The sequence below is a fragment of the Lissotriton vulgaris genome, chromosome 6, assembly GCF_964263255.1.
Source record: "Lissotriton vulgaris chromosome 6, aLisVul1.2, whole genome shotgun sequence".
Lineage (NCBI taxonomy): Eukaryota > Metazoa > Chordata > Amphibia > Caudata > Salamandridae > Lissotriton > Lissotriton vulgaris.
Window position 1 is genome coordinate 1,120,146,373 of NC_141694.1, and position 15,589 is coordinate 1,120,161,961.

Here is a 15,589-nt window from a genome sequence, read left to right on the forward strand (position 1 = left end):
AATGAGATTTCTGAAATATTTAAATCCTTGTGAATTCTTATGCACTACGAGCCCTTAATCTGCGAACCTTTGGCTGATGCCCTCTAAGGGTGCCCTTCTGTGGCTCCGGTCTAGTTCTTTCACAGTTTTAAAATACCAATTTATTATCGTTCTCGAATTTCAGAAAGTAGACAAAAAAACACACAAAGTCCAGACTCCCTTGCGGCAGTCATGAGAGTATACAGGAAGTAAACGCTCCCTTCGGATCAGCGCTGACGTTCGTTTGTCAGGGAAAGAATCGCCTCCCAAACGGAGCCCAAAACCGCTCGGTAAGAAAACAGTTTAACCTCGCAGAATGGGCTGTTAGAATAGAAGGGTTACAGATGAGTAATGTCCCGCATTCCTTGGGCCTCTATTAGGTAAAAAGAAGACCCGCATCTGAAGCAACGGACGCTGTAAGCAAATTGAGATTGCCGAACCCAGTACCATGGGGTAAGCAGCCACAAGTGGTGTGATTTAAGTATAGAAACCAATCCAATTGTTGATAAGTCTGCAATAAACGGGGCATTTTTCTAATTTAATCGCAGGGTTTGAGGACACGTTTGTATTTCTCGGTGGAACAAATTGAAGGGCAGCCGCCCATCATCTGTATACGACAAATGATTTAATTCATACGAACAACCGTGCAATTCACGGTAAGCCATTTTCACGGAGCGATAAGTAGAATGTAGTAATTCACCACTCTATACATGTTGATATCGGAGTACTTTCTATTCTCCTTTTTCAGTGTTGTCTATGTGTGAAGTATGGATTTTTGCATACATGGATTCTAATCATAATCTGGAGAACTGAAGGTAGGGAGGCGTCTTGAGGGGTGTAGATTTGACCTAAGGCCATAGGTCATGCTGAAGTGTAGTTAGTCTAAAACATGTTGTTTTGTTGTTTTTTGTAGAAAGTTATTGGTCCTGAGGAGAACCCTTAAACAGTCGGGGTTCGAAACGCGTCGACCGACCTGGTCCTGGTCACTCAGAAGTTATCTTTGTATATAGGAAAACATTTCCCTCGAAAAAAAGTTTTGATTAATTTAAATCTTTGATTCATGGTGCTTCAATTGTTCAATTATACATTTTTATGTGGCAAAGGGACCTTTTGTTTGTAGGATGGATGTTGGTGTGAATGTGATATGAATGTGTAATAGGCCAAGTGTATGGTGATGAATATGTTTTAGTGTGCCCTCATCATTTTTTTCATATTTGTGTTTATGTTTATTATGTACTGAAATGCACAAGTAAATATGTTGTCTTTTGAAAAAATAACTGAAAAATTAAATGAAGATTGAATAGCGTGTTTATGACTAAGGTGCAATCTTTGAAGCAGAGTTTCATGTTTCCTCTCATGAAATTACCCAAAGTAATGGAGTAGTCAGTCTCAGCATTGGCAATTGTTTTGTTTTATTACTGTAATGGCTCAGCCTTGCTGAGTGAGAGCCAAGACCCATCACTGTTGTTAGGATACCTAGAATCAGCACTGGGACATTTCCCGCATAAAGGTAACTAAACAAGTTTTGGTTATTCGTATGATTTTTAAAGAATATTTTTAGGTTTCACAACTCCACACTTAGAAATGTTTTGGAAGTAAAATTGTCAATGTTATCTTATGGAGGAAAAACAGGTTATCGGTTCAAAGGTAAGTTATCGGCTGTGGGAGTTAAGGTTCTGGGATTAGACTCAGGGGTCCCCCAGGGTCAGTGATGCACTCAGGTTACACCCTCAGCTGCACTAGGGCGGCCGGTTGCAGATTGTTGAGGCCCAATGTTATCCTATAGGGGGTGTCAGGTTGGTGGTTGGTGGCTGCTAGCAACTGGGGGAGCAAAGCTCCTAGGGTATCGCTCAGGGCAATTGGGGTTGCAGGTTAGCACAAAAGGTGCACCCTCAGCGGCACTGGAGCGGCCGGGTGCACAGTGCTGTCTTGGCGCCAGGCGCCCTGTTTGCTATGGAGAGACTCTGGTCGAACAAACACTGCAGGCTCGGGGAGGAAGACATTCTGGGTGCGACCACCACTTCGAGGGGTAAGTTGGGCTGTCTTGGCACTGTTGGCTGTGGCACACAAGGCCGTGGGGTGTCGGGTGCAGGGGTGCCTTTTGGCGTTGGAAGTCTTACCCACTCTTGGTCGCGGTAGAGCGGGTCCTCTTTATTGAGCTGCAGGCGTCGGCTGGGGTCTTGAGGCTGGTCTGGGATCTCAAGATCTTGGGTCACAATCGCCAGGGAGATTTCCTTGGTGTGTTTTTTTTCACTCAAGCCAGGTTTGTCGGGTGCAGATTGGGCTGGATTCGTGAACTCCGGCTGCTGCTAGAAGTTGCAAGTTGAACAGGTCCGCTGTTCTCGGGAGACAAGTGTTTTGAAGTGAAGGCCGGCAAGTCCTCTGGGTTTGTTGAGGTTGCTGGCTGCAGGACACACCGGGATTTCACAGGAGCAGGTTCGAGGGGAGACAGGCCAGTAGGGCTGGGGCCAAGTCAGTGGGCACCGTCCTCTTGTTAGCTCTGCACGGTTCTTTGGTCCTTCTTATATTCTTTCTTGTCGTTTCTGGATCTGAGGAAGCAAGGTTCAGGGTGCCCCCTAAATACTAGATTTAGGGGTGTTACAGGTAGGTAGAGGGCAGGGACCAATGGGTCCCTTCCCCGGGGTAGGTTCACCCACTATTGTGCCAGCCTCCAGTGGGAGGGGGGCAGGAGCCTGTCCCTGGTTGGTTGGGTCCCCCATCCTCAAGATGGCGGGGACTCTGAATTGTGCTTCATCTCGCCTCCCCCACCTAATGGGTGGAGTTGGCAGAGGTGGGCATCCCTCTCTCCCCCACGTTTTTCCTGCTTGTTCACCCACCCGAAGTGGGAGGCAGAACTAGTGGGACTAGTTGCTAAAAGCAGCAAGAGGTCTGGAAAATTTCACAAAGGCAGCATGCCTTTGAAGCTTCCCCTTTATGAACCCTGCCCATCCTGGGGTAGGAGGCTTGGCACCTCGTCCCAGGATGTGCATTGTTTTAAACCCCCGAGAGCAGCAGGCTCTCGACCCAGGGGTCCAGAAACAGGTCTGTTGATGGCAGTCTAAGCAGCCACTCAGTCGGGACACTAGACGTTGGTCGAGTTTCAGGGGGCATCTCTAAGGTGTCCTCTGTCGTGTATTTTACATTAAAAACCACACTGGCATCAGTGTTGGTTTACTGTGCTGAGAAGTTTGATACCAAACTTCCCAGTTTTCAGTGCAGCCATTATGGTGCTGTGGAGTTCGTAATGACAAACTCCCAGACTCGGGCACTGTAGGGGTACAGGGCTCATGCACCTGTACCCTCACCACTGGCATAGTGCACCAAGCTGGGGCGGTGCCTGACCTAGGCCAGGGCAGTGGGTTGTTGGCATGGCACACGATGCGTGCCATGTTGATTCTTCACTTTTGTTCTGCACCAAGCCCACAGCCTGCACAGGCATGTGTGAGTGAAAAGGGGCAGGGCCTCTACGGGTGGCATAATAAGTGCTGCAGCCCTTAGGGGCCTTTCCTGGTCACAGTGCCCTGGGTACCTGTGGTACCATTTAACAGGGGCCTACCTGTGGGCAGAGATGCCATTTGGGTTATTTTTGGGAAAAGAACACAGGCCCTGGGAACCTGATTGGCATGGACTCAGGGCACACCAAGTAAAAGGGCATCAGTAGTCTGGCAAAAAAGTGGGGGGGTTACTGCAACAGAAACCCACTTTCCTATACAAACGTACTAGAGTTCAGGAAAAATCGAAAAACCTTGGGGTTTTTTCTCTAAATAATTCTGCCATTTTCTGGATCTTCCCAGCCTGTCAAAAACACTTTTGGTTGAGCTCAATGCTCCAGGATCCTGTCAGCAGGAGCAGGAAAAAAAAAAAAGAACTGAAGTAACTGCCACCTGCTACGCATGATGGGATACTGGTGATGCCAGGTCCCTTAAACGCACAGACATATAATGAAAGCCTAGGAGGCTACTCTGCCCTGCTCCTTTCATCTCGATCATAAAGATAAAAAAGGGTTTGTGAGAGATATTTCTACTGACTGACACTAAAATGATATCAAATGTACTTATTCTGGCCCCCTTTTTCTCTTCAGGATGAAGAACCTGCCCAGTGTAGCCTAGATAAATAGACTGCCTAATCTGTCTCTTTTTCTTAAGTGTCTTTGCAGGCCTTCCTGAAGATAGGCGAAAATTTAAACTTCGGAAGATATATGTACAACAACTGCTCCGGGGAACTCGCCCATGGGCAGGACTATTCAGCGCTTATGACTATACATGCAAATCCCCCGCAAGAGAACATAGTCCATTGCATACTGGAATAGGTTTTAAAAAGAGTGGAGCACTGGATGCGTGTATCCAACAGAAATATTGCAGTACCAGTTTCTCATAATTTCAAGATGTGAAGTTACTGAACCCTTCCTGATCAATTTTGAGAGTACATTTTGATGACAAACTTATTTTAAGCACGTCATGATCATCACTCTGCAACTGGTTGGCAACCCATTTAAAACAAAAGTACTATACAACATTTAGTGATAACTTAAATAAAAAGATAGCCATTTAAAAAACATTATTTAGAAGTAGTGACATTGTAACAAACCTTTCTTAGTGACATCTTGCGCCTCCGTTAGAAAGCAGTTGAGGATGGAACGTAAATTACTAAGACGTAATTGACAATGTTGAAGGGCCTGCAGCGTTTGTGAATCAATGAAGTTACACGAGCCATCAAACAATGAAGCACCTTTTGGGAAAAATATAAAGTAAAAAAATTAGTTAAGATAGATTTCACTAAATCTTTTGCATATAAAGTGGCCAAATGTTTTTAATACTAATGTCTCTGGGCAGTTAATTTAACTAGGGTAAGCTGCCTTCGGGATTGCTGAGCGACTTCGAACATGCATGCATGCATCCATGCTTGCCGTGCTAAATGCCCTTTGACATAACTGTCAATCCTTTAGAGATTTAAAATTTCCATATCTCCTTGTGGCAGCGGATAGTGTGAAAAAAAAGCCTTAAGGTACAAAAATCCATTAATGACATGTGAGGAAAAGGTAAATTGGGCTCAAAACCGCGTGTGATGAAATCAGACAAAATTACACTTTGCACCCAGCATAACAAGATCAAGTCCTCCTCAACTTAAAGTCAACCCAAGTAGATATTCATATGCCCTCCGGAGTAATTAATGAGGATCAGGTTGTGGAGCTGAAGCAGGGAAGTGATTATTGCTCCCAGCAACTCCTTTTCACTTACCACCTTTAGAGCAACAGTTTTCTTGATAAGGTGTGAGCGACAAAAGAAAAATACCTGACCTAACCAGCACCAACGCACATCTCGTTCCAGAGAAATCTCAAAGTTGAAAATGCAATCATGAGGTGGGCCACAAAAGCTCAAAAAGAATAGATGAGGGGAAAATGGCATAAAAAAGAGGCAGAGAAAATACAGATCATAGTCCGCCTTCCTAGGCCTTACGTGGTGACCTGACACAAGGGAACAAACCATTGGTGCTCAGTGTGGATGCTTACCGCGCAACAACTGGCTATGGGCAGACTTAGAGACAAATCCCAGCAACGGCAGCACGCGGCTGAAGACCCTGGCCTCCCTCGCGGACACCAGAGCGGGAACATGGGACCGACTGCAGTCCTGGCCGCCAAGATGGATACTATGCTGGAGGCGGTGGAACGCAGTGGAAACACTGGAACAAACCAAAACGTCGCTGGCGGCTCGGATCGATAAGGTCACCTCAGACTTTACCCTCCTGCACGATGACCATCACAAGCTGTCAGAGTCGGTTGCCACACAGCGCCAGTCACTTCAGGAGCTGAAACCGGTGGTGCAAACACATACCTCAGCACTTCAGAACATCATGGACATAATGCATGAGCTGGAAGATCACATAGAGGATGCGGAAGGGCGCTCCCGGCGCAATAAAGTACGGGTGGTGGGCCTGCCGGAGGGCGAAGAGGGGAAAGACCCGGAGCGATTCACAGAGAAATGGTTGCAGGAGATCCTACCCCTGGGAGTGCTGTTCCCGCACTTCGCAGTTGAAAGAGCGCACAGGGTGCCATTGCAGACGCCCAAGCCAGGGACCCGGCCCGCCCGTTCCTCTTCAGGCTTCTAAACTACTGCGACCGAGATGTGGAACTGCGCGAGACTAGGAAACTGGAAGAACTTACAGTGTGAAACAGTCGTGTGATGCTCTTTCCAGACTACACGGCAGCAGTGCAGAGGCGGAGGAACACATACATGGCGGTGAAAAAGAAACTCCGGGAGCTCGAGTTGCCTTAGTCCTTGCTATTCCCCTCTCGCCTCCGTGTGATTTCGAAAGATGGCGTCCAATTCTTCGACACCCCATCGGACGTCTGGGACTGGCTAGAGGAGACAGGTCAATCGATGGGAGCGCGGCCCACGGGCTCGGAAGACGCAGATGGCAGAAGTAGCGATCAAGGAAGCGTCGGAGGAGAGGAGGCTCCTGCTGCGCCGAGCCCGGAGAAACGGAGAATGGAAAGGCAAGACGCACTTGATGCAATGGCGACCCTGGGAGTGATGAATGACGCTGGCCGCATAGACTCCCAGCTGTGCAGAGACCTTGATACCAGTGGCCCCTCATCCCCGTCCACGGTGATCTCCGAAGACATGAACATGCCAGTGGTGACGCCCCAAACAGCTGACCAACTCATGTGACCGACTAATGGTCCCCGAAGGCCCAATAGGGGCCTCCACCCCGGAGTACACTGTTCATTGTATCCTTTAAGTACCAGTGATGTAACTGATGTGGTTTCAGATGGGGGAAGGAGGGTTACCTGACATGTATGCGAATATGGTTGCACGTGGATCATTAGCCAGGCATATGCGAGTATGGCTATCGACCCGTAGCGGAAGTGCTAGACACTTACCCAGCCCCTGGGCTCAGCTCCCGCTGACCCACACCGGCCCTATGCGCTTACCCACACTAGATCCCTTCTGCGCTTTTTTGATGGACCAGGGGTCCGCGACTGGGGCGGGTATTGACTGGGTTGTTGGCCCAGACAGCCACGGCGCTGACCTCCCACCTTCCCAAAGGGTGGATCTTGTTGAAGTTTGGACGTACGCCCACTGGGGCCTCGCCCTTTTAGTTCCAATGTTCCTTTCAATTGTTTCTGGTTTAGAATGTGGCACATTGACCTTTTCCATCCCCCAGATGTTGTCCGTTGCCCCCCGAGAGGCGCTCCCCTGGCAATGTGAGGACACGTCTTACACAGATACATGGGGCACACTAATATACAGACATGGAATATCCGCGGTATGCACACACCGTCACTGCGTTCTCAGTCTTCTACCTACAGAGGCACGGGGTGGGGATCGCCCTTCTCCAGGAGACGCACATGACACAGGCCAAACTTGAAAAGCTCCGTAGGCGCTGCCGGGGACAAATCCATGGTACCACCTTCTCTGCGCACGCGCGCGGCACACTGATATGGGTGAGAGCAGGCGTCCCACTCATTTGCAAAGACGTGAAGGTATACCCAGAGGGAAAGTATTGCCTACTACGGGGAAAGTTAAATGGCCAGGAAATCCTGTTAGGGTCACTTTATACCCCGAACTCGGACCAGCCCTCCTTCCTAGCGACACTGAACCAGGGCCTGCATCCTTATGCTGGTCTCCCCTGGCTGTTGGGTGGAGACTTCAACATGGTACTGGACGCTCGGCTAGAACGCTCTTTCCCCCCACTTCGAGCTACGACAGTGACGTCCAATGCGCAGGCGTTTCGGGACTGGCTGGCACACTGGGAGATACAGGACTTATGGCGTGTGCAACAACCCACAGAAAGAGAATACTCATATTACTCTTCAGTGCATGACCTGCATGTCAGGTTACACCAGATAGTTGGCACCCAGTCGCTGCTGTAACCTATCACTTTCAGAGTATGACATGGGGCAAAGTCAAGGTTCTTCCCACTGTTTACTTCAGGGCCCTGTGTTGGTAGAAGATTTTGCACCCGAAAGTGAACATCGGTCACTACCCATCTAAAAGAAACGTGCACCAGCATTTGCAGGTGTGAATCAATCATGTGGCACCCCTCTCTGCCCTACTATCCCTAAGGTGAAGGCCACTTGGACCAGTAGATTTTTCTACCCTACCACCCACACTAATCAGCACCTCCAACTGGGCCTGTGGATTCCTCATCACCAAACACATCAAACCAGGTCTAACCTGCTTTCTACTCACCACCATCTTCTCCGTCTAGTCTTTTCTTATTATTCTTTTGAGTCCTTCCTATCCTCACCGGTTTCTCTATTGTATCCCTCCTTTCCTCACCTCGTCTCTTCTCTCCTCTTCTACCTTCCGAATCACCTTTTCTTTTGCACCATTGCACCCCTCTATTCTGTTCTATTTTCCTCCTCCCCCATCCAGCCACACTCTTCAAACTTTAGTTACCCTGGTTATACCTGTCCCCGGTTTCTTCTCCTCTTTTTGTCATCTCTCCTTCAGTCTGTTATGTTTATATCTCTCCCTCTTTCGGCCCCCTTTTATCTCCTCTCCCACATTGTCTTCACTTCAGACATTCTTGCCTCTTTTTCTCTTTCCCCTTTCTCACCTCTCGGCCTCTCCCCTTTGTGCCCATTTTTAGGTTTCGCCTATTATCATTCGCTTGCGAATCTAATAGGTGAAAATTCAAGGGATTGATCGACTCGTCAAACCACTGCGGTTTTCTCGCAGTGCATGCGAGTCACTTGACCACAAAAGCGGGCCACGTGACCACGCAAGCACGCACATCTCCCTATTCCGCCTGCATCAACTTCTCCTCCCGTCGCTCGCATTCCCCCCCTCCCCCCCCCCCCCCCCCACCAGGCTCTCCCGCCCCCATCCGGCTTCCCTCCGGCCATTTGCCAGCATTACGTCGGTAATGCGCCCCTCACCAGGCTCTCCCGCCCCCATCCGGCTCAATGATTAAAGTTTGCTCTGCACAGAAACTGCCTCGTGTGCTCTCCCTGCGTTTTCCAGACATTGTAAACGTAATTTTAAAGTTAACTGGCTTTTTTTTCCTTCTAAATATCTCTGTGATAAAGTTATTTTCAGAATACTCTTCTGTGATGCTTGCATCCCCATGCCCCCCGTCAATAAGGCAGCTAGTCGATGTGTAGATCTAATATAGTATGTGCTTGTGTTAGAGTGAAACGTCTCCATCCCAGCATGCATGTGGAGTGTCATAGTATGCAGAGACTCTTCACATCCAGTGAGTAACTTGATGATGTCACCTTGTAGCTTTCCGCAGACAGCACAATGTTTCACCTCTCGTGGCTTGTCTGTCTGAATGAGGTCACTGCATGTCTCGCATGACTGGACCTCTCGTCTGGGATCTGCAGCATGCTCTCCAGGCTCTTATCCAAGTACACAGAGTAACAAAAAACAAGCACTGGCGTTGCCAATAGGTTTCGCATTTGGAAAGTTGGAGCTATTGGTTTTGTAAATGACATTTTATATTTATATATTGTTATTGACAATGCCAATAACGATATATAAATATAAAATGTCATTTACAAAACCAATAGCTCCACCTTTCCAAATGTGAAACCTATTGGCAACGCCAGTGCTTGTTTTTCTTCTTATTAGCTGTATATCTTTTATAGCCATGCCTGCTTATTGACTCATTTCAAGAAAATGTTTATATTTTAAAGAAGTGTGAAGTTTAACTTATACACGGAGGGTATACTTACATCTCTGTACAAGAAGGGTAATTATTGCACCTCTATGACTGAATGGATTTTAGTGGAATTAATTATTCTCACATTATATAAACGTATTGATTGGTCCGGAATTTACTGAGAATAGTATATTTATTCTTGAGGTTAGTTTTGGTTTATCTTACAGTCATGCAGAATGTTGCTACACCTCCATTCTTTCTCTCTAACCCTGGGGACCCCCCTATCAAATGGCAGAAATGGAAAAAAGTATTAGAAGGTTATGCCAGAGTTTGTGGTACGAACCTTGGCGCAGAAAGAATCACTGCTCATCTGTTACATTGTTTAGGGTCGGAAGGCCAGGAAGTTTTCGATCACTTACCTGACACTGATGATTCAACACTTAATGAAGTATGCATTTTGAAGTTAGATAGACATTATCTACCAAAAGTGAGCACTGTGCTTGAACGTTAACATTTTGGAAAACAACATTAAAATTAAGGAGAGTCAGTAGAGAATTATATCACTGCTCTTAGGAAATTAGGCTCATCCTGTAAATTTGGGGCTCTCCTAGAGGAGAGGATTAGAGATCAATTCATGTTGGGTTGCAATGTGCAGAAAGTGAGAGATGACATTTGGCAGAAAGATGAGCCTTCCTTGGATGAGGTTATTACAATAGCCAAGCAGATTGAACACTCCGTTAAATGTGTGGAAGTTATTTTAAAGGAGAGAGTAAGGGTGAGGATGAGAGTGAAATTAAGGTACATTCTAAAAGTAAAAAATTCCCTAAAGAGAAGAGCGAGTTTAAAACAGGGGGAAATAAAAAAATAAGCTCATAGAATTCCTTCACCAAATTTAAGTGTTTTAGGTGTGGTAACCCCAATCACTTGGCCAACGATAAAAGATGCCCTGCTTTAAAATTTAAATGTGATGTTTGTAAGAAGGTTGGTCACTTCACTTCCTCTTGTAATGTTAAAAAGGACAAGTCTAGGGTCAACATGGTTTACAAGGGTGAAGCAGTCGAACGTGAATCTGATTCCTACTGCGATTGTGGACAAATCGTCTCAAGTACCCAATGAGAAAAAAAAAAAGATGTCCCTTATGATGAGGTCTTTGTTGAACACTGTGGTACTAGAGTCTTATTTGATTCGGGAGCAAGAATAACCATTGTCTCTAAAGAGTTCTTTCTTAATCACTTTAATAACAAAATAAAGTTACTCAAGGCTGACATCAATCCCTATGCTTACGGAGAGGAGCCTATAAAATTAATGGGATTTTTCTCTGGGTTAATAGAATACAAAGGCAGGTATGTTTCTGGAAAGCTATATGTGTCCAAAAACAGACAGTCTTGAGTTGGCTACACCAAAGAGACTTGGGTGTCATGCTTCACCCCAACAGTGATCCACCCATTCTTCTAAAGTAAAACTTTGTTGTTGGAGATGTCTGTGCTCAATTTGATGGTGAGAATTGTGTCAGCGAACTACGAAACTCATTTCCCAAAGTCTTCAGGGATGAGTTAAGATGTTTGACTAATTATACTCATAAAATCAAATTAGTATCTGGTGCTATTCCGTTTGCCAGCAAAGTCAGAGGGGTTCCATTATCAGTAAGAGAAGAAATGAAAGAACAATTGGAAAAGCTTAAATTAGAAGGTATTATAGAAGAGGTGGAAGGGACACAGTGGTTGGCTCTGGTCGTAGCCGCACGCAAATCGGACGGCTCTCTCCGGCTCTGCATTGATCTCGAACATTTAGATTTGTACGGCTTCCTTTTGGGCTAGTATCGGCAGCTTCAGTGTTCCAGAGAGATCTTGAAAAGGTTCTTAAGGGTCAGAAAGGAGTTAAAATTTATCAAGATGACGTATTGATTTATGGTAAAGATATGGAAGAACATGATCGAAGATTAAGAGAAGTTTTAAGTAGATTTAATTCACACAATCTCACACTAAGGATTGATAAATGTAAATTCAGGAGGTCACATATTGATTACTTGGGTCACACCATCTCTGGGAAGGGTGTTGAACCTAAACAAGATCTCATTGAGTCTATAGATAGTTTGGCATCACCAAAGAACAAAGAGGAATTAATGAAGTTTCTAGGGATGGTGGGGTACTATCGCAAGTAAAAGGGTTTGCAGAAAAGTCTATCAATATGCGTACTCTCTTATGCAAGGATGTTGATTTCATGTGGAATGAGTTATGTGAAAGAGAGTTTGTGAAGATTAAGGAACTTCTTAAAAAAAAAAAACAAGCTTAGGAGTTTTGATCCCAAGAACAAAACTTTTCCATTTATAGATGCTAGCATGAAGGGATTGGGGGCTGTTCTTCAACAGGAAAATGAAACTGGAACTAATGTAATTTTTTTTCTTTCAAGACGTCTCAGGGGTGCCAAGTGTCCCTACTAAGTCATTGAAAGAGAAGCTTTGGCTGTATACTGAGCAACAAAAAAATTAAAGAATCTTTTGTGGGGTACAAAATTCACAGTGCGCACAGACCACAAACCATTAGTGGAAGTTTTTAACAGAAAAGGTATTGACGCCATCTCTAGTAGAATATCAAGATGGGTGGTCGATCTGCAAGGTTTTGATTTTAGAGAGTACTTACCTGGAGCACGGAATTGTAGGGCTGATGCTATTTCCAGGTTAGTTGAGGCAGATGAAAATGGTAGTAAATCTGATTCACATGAAGAATTTGAGTGGGTGTGCAACATTGAAAAAGATGGTATTGATTAAACTAAATGGCGGGAGTAGTGTAAGACAGAGGAAGAACTCACAGATTTATCAGTACTTATTGAGAAAGGTTGGGATAATAGGAAGCATGGTACATCAGAAAAATACTGGAATGTTAGGCATGAGATGGCAAATGTTGATGGGTTGATTTTTCGTGGTACAAGGTTGATACCACCGAAATGCTTTCGAGATAATCTCATTAAATTGGCTCATCAAAGACACCAAGGGATTTCCAAAACGAAGGAAAGTAGAAGGTCAAATTACTGGTGGGCTGGTATGGACCTAGATATAGAGAGACAAGCGTGTGAATGCATTCCTTGTACTCTGAGCGAAAGGAGTCTAAAACCTAGAGTTCAACCCATGGTGATGAGGGAACGTCCAACAAGACCTTGGGAAGAATTCGCTTTAGACATTTTGGGACCTGTAAAGTGTAATGATGGATAAGCATATATTTTTGTACTCGTAGACTTATTTTCTAGGTGGCCTGAGATTAAAATAACTAAGTGTATAAACACCAAACATGTTATACATTTCTTGATGTAGGTCTTTGCAAGAGAAGGTCTTCCTGGACATCTACTAACTGACAATGGGGTACAGTTTGTGTCCAAAGAGATGGAAGAGTTTTTAGACAAGTGTTCAATTAAACATAAATGTTGTTCGTTACACCATCCAGAAAGTAACGGAATGGTGGAACGTTTTGTTAGAGTTCTGAAAGAATCAATTGCTTTATCAAAGTCGAATAATGTTGGCTGGAAAGAGGGTGCTAAGAACATTGTTGATATGTACAGAATAACACCTCATTCAACAACTGGAGGCACTCCATTTGTCTTAAAAACAGACAACCTAACACCCTCATAACACCATTCTGTGTTAATGATTTTTTGTTTAAGAAGGGTTTTGAGAGAAGTCCTCCATGTGGATGGAAAGATCGTGAGTCTATTAGGATTTTAAAACGGAAGTCAACATTTGATGAAAGAAAGGCTGTTAAGAAGACAAAAGTTTGTGTTGGAGATTGTGTCATGATAGGGAACCTTTTGGTCGCAAATCCTCTGATTTATTTAAGAAAGTGCATAAAGTGGTGAAAGTTCTAACAAATGCTGTGAAAACAGAAGATTCAAGAATCTGGAATCTTAATAGGGTGGTTGTGGTGAAGAATCCTCACATTGTCAAAAATGTTCCCGATGTTACAAATATCAATAACACATCTCCGAGTGGTTACAAGTCTATTGCTAATTCAGGTCCAGTGAGTACTCCGTCTAGGAGTTTGCATGGAGAAAATAGAAGGGTCAATAAAATCCCTTCAAGATACAAAGATTATGTCATTAAATAGGTATCAATTTTTTTTTCTTTTGTTATTGTGTTATTAAGGAGGAAGGTGTGTAATATGTTGTACTAGTCATGTACTTTGTATATGTATTTGTCAGCCATTTACCTTTAAGTGCTGAACCAGTTTAGGTAGACTGATGTTATTGTATGACTAGCTCCTTGGTAAAGGAACACTGAGGAGCTTGAGGAAAAGCAGTTGAACCTTGCTGTTGGACTGATGGATGGGATCTTCTTTCTTCTACAATAAACTTGTCATTTTACAATCTTCACCTGCTTCATTGATTGGATTTTACAAATATCTGGTGGCGAAGCTTGGGCATTTTGTGTTTAAATGTGTGGCGAAGACATCTATGACTGGATGCCCCCACATTTGGAAAAAGGGTTGAAGGACTTGTGGGTGAAGTTCCCACTCGTGGATCTGTTGTGGTTGACGACTTAACAGATCTGCCATCTGATTCTGTATTCCTTGAAGATGTTGGGCTAAGAGGAATGTGTTTTGAGGAATTGCCCATCTCCATATGCTCTGTGCTAGTGAGAGAGCTGCAGAGAGTGCATTCCCCATGGTTTCTGTAGATAATACATTGATGTTATATTGTCCGTGCGGACTAAAACCGCTTTGTTTGATATGTGTATCTGGAATGCTTTTAATGCCAGAAATATTGCTAGCGGCTCCAAGTGATTGATGTGAAGTAGCTTTTGCTGTGGTGTTCATCTGCCCTGTATGGTGTGATGTAGTAGATGAGCTCTTAAGCCGATGAGCGATGAGTCTGCTGTTAACACGATTTGTAGAACCAGCTCCAGGAACGGTCGCCCTTCGGAAAGGTTTTGGGTGTTCCACCACTGTAGAGAGTGATGTGTGCAGCCGTCCACCAACACCAGATCTGTTAATTGACCTTGAGCTTGGCTCCACTGATGTGCTAAGCATTCCTGTAAGGGGCTCATCTGGAGTTTTGAGTGAGGTACTATGAATATGCAAGAGGCCAGTAGCCCTATGAGTTGCATGAACACTCACGCTCGTAGCGAGTGTTGCGGTTGGAACTTTGTTATAAGGGAGGGGGTTTTAGTAGGGTATCTAGCTTGTCATAGTGTTCATTATCTCCTTCGGTACCAGTGCTATCATAATGAGGTGGAGGAGATTGTATTGGTATTGAAGATGGAATAGGAGAAATGTATTGTGGAGAGGTGGAGAAGGGATCCTTAAAGGAGAGGTGGCAAGGTCTCTTTTCTTTAAGTAAAGCGGAGATGGTGTGGGTTTGCCCATTTTCCTTTTGTTGAAAGAACTAATCCTAAAATGACCTCTTTGGGGGTCTATTTCCAGATTTTTTGTGTAGGATCAGGTTCAAAAAGCTGTTCCTCCGATTTTTTCGGGTCCGAATGCTTATGTGGCACAGTCTGGAGTAATTTTATGCTCCTTTGTTTTGACCTGAAGAGGTTTTCTGAGTTCGAAAGGTTTGGCTGGAGTCTTTGGAACCAGTTGCTTGGTTGGCTCTGTTAATTTTTTCGGATCGGGGGTGCCGGGTGTTTTTGGAACTGTTTATTTTTTCCGGTTCCATTGTGTGTTTCAGAACCAGTGGCACCTTTGGTTCAGAGGAATTTTTCAGACCTGAAGGCTGAGTGTCTTTTGATTTTGGTAATGAATGCACCTGTGCGGAACAGGGTTTGGGCACGGAGGAAGACAATGGTTTGTCTTTCGGGTTCTTTTTGGTCGGTGCCGAGGATGGAGTTTTGACCAACACAAAGTGCCCAAACCACAGTGACTCAATACGTTTTTTTGATACAGGGTAAGAACCCAATTTATTGTCGCTTCCCTAGACACCATTTTTTTGTGTCAATCATTTTGTATTTTTTTATATTTTCAAAGAATTCATGACA

The 15,589-nt window shown here is 44.8% G+C and overlaps 1 protein-coding gene across 3 annotated transcripts in view; it reads right to left on the reverse strand.

Annotated features, from left to right (window-relative positions):
- The window catches only part of AHCTF1 (AT-hook containing transcription factor 1), a 1,100,496-nt gene that overhangs the window by 937,351 nt on the left and 147,556 nt on the right, over window positions 1-15,589 (reverse strand). For all 3 annotated transcript variants that reach the window (XM_086927206.1, XM_086927204.1, XM_086927205.1), the window contains exon 15: window positions 4,606-4,746. In XM_086927206.1, the coding sequence (XP_086783332.1) occupies window positions 4,606-4,746 (141 nt within the window). The remainder of the gene's footprint in view (window positions 1-4,605; window positions 4,747-15,589) is intronic.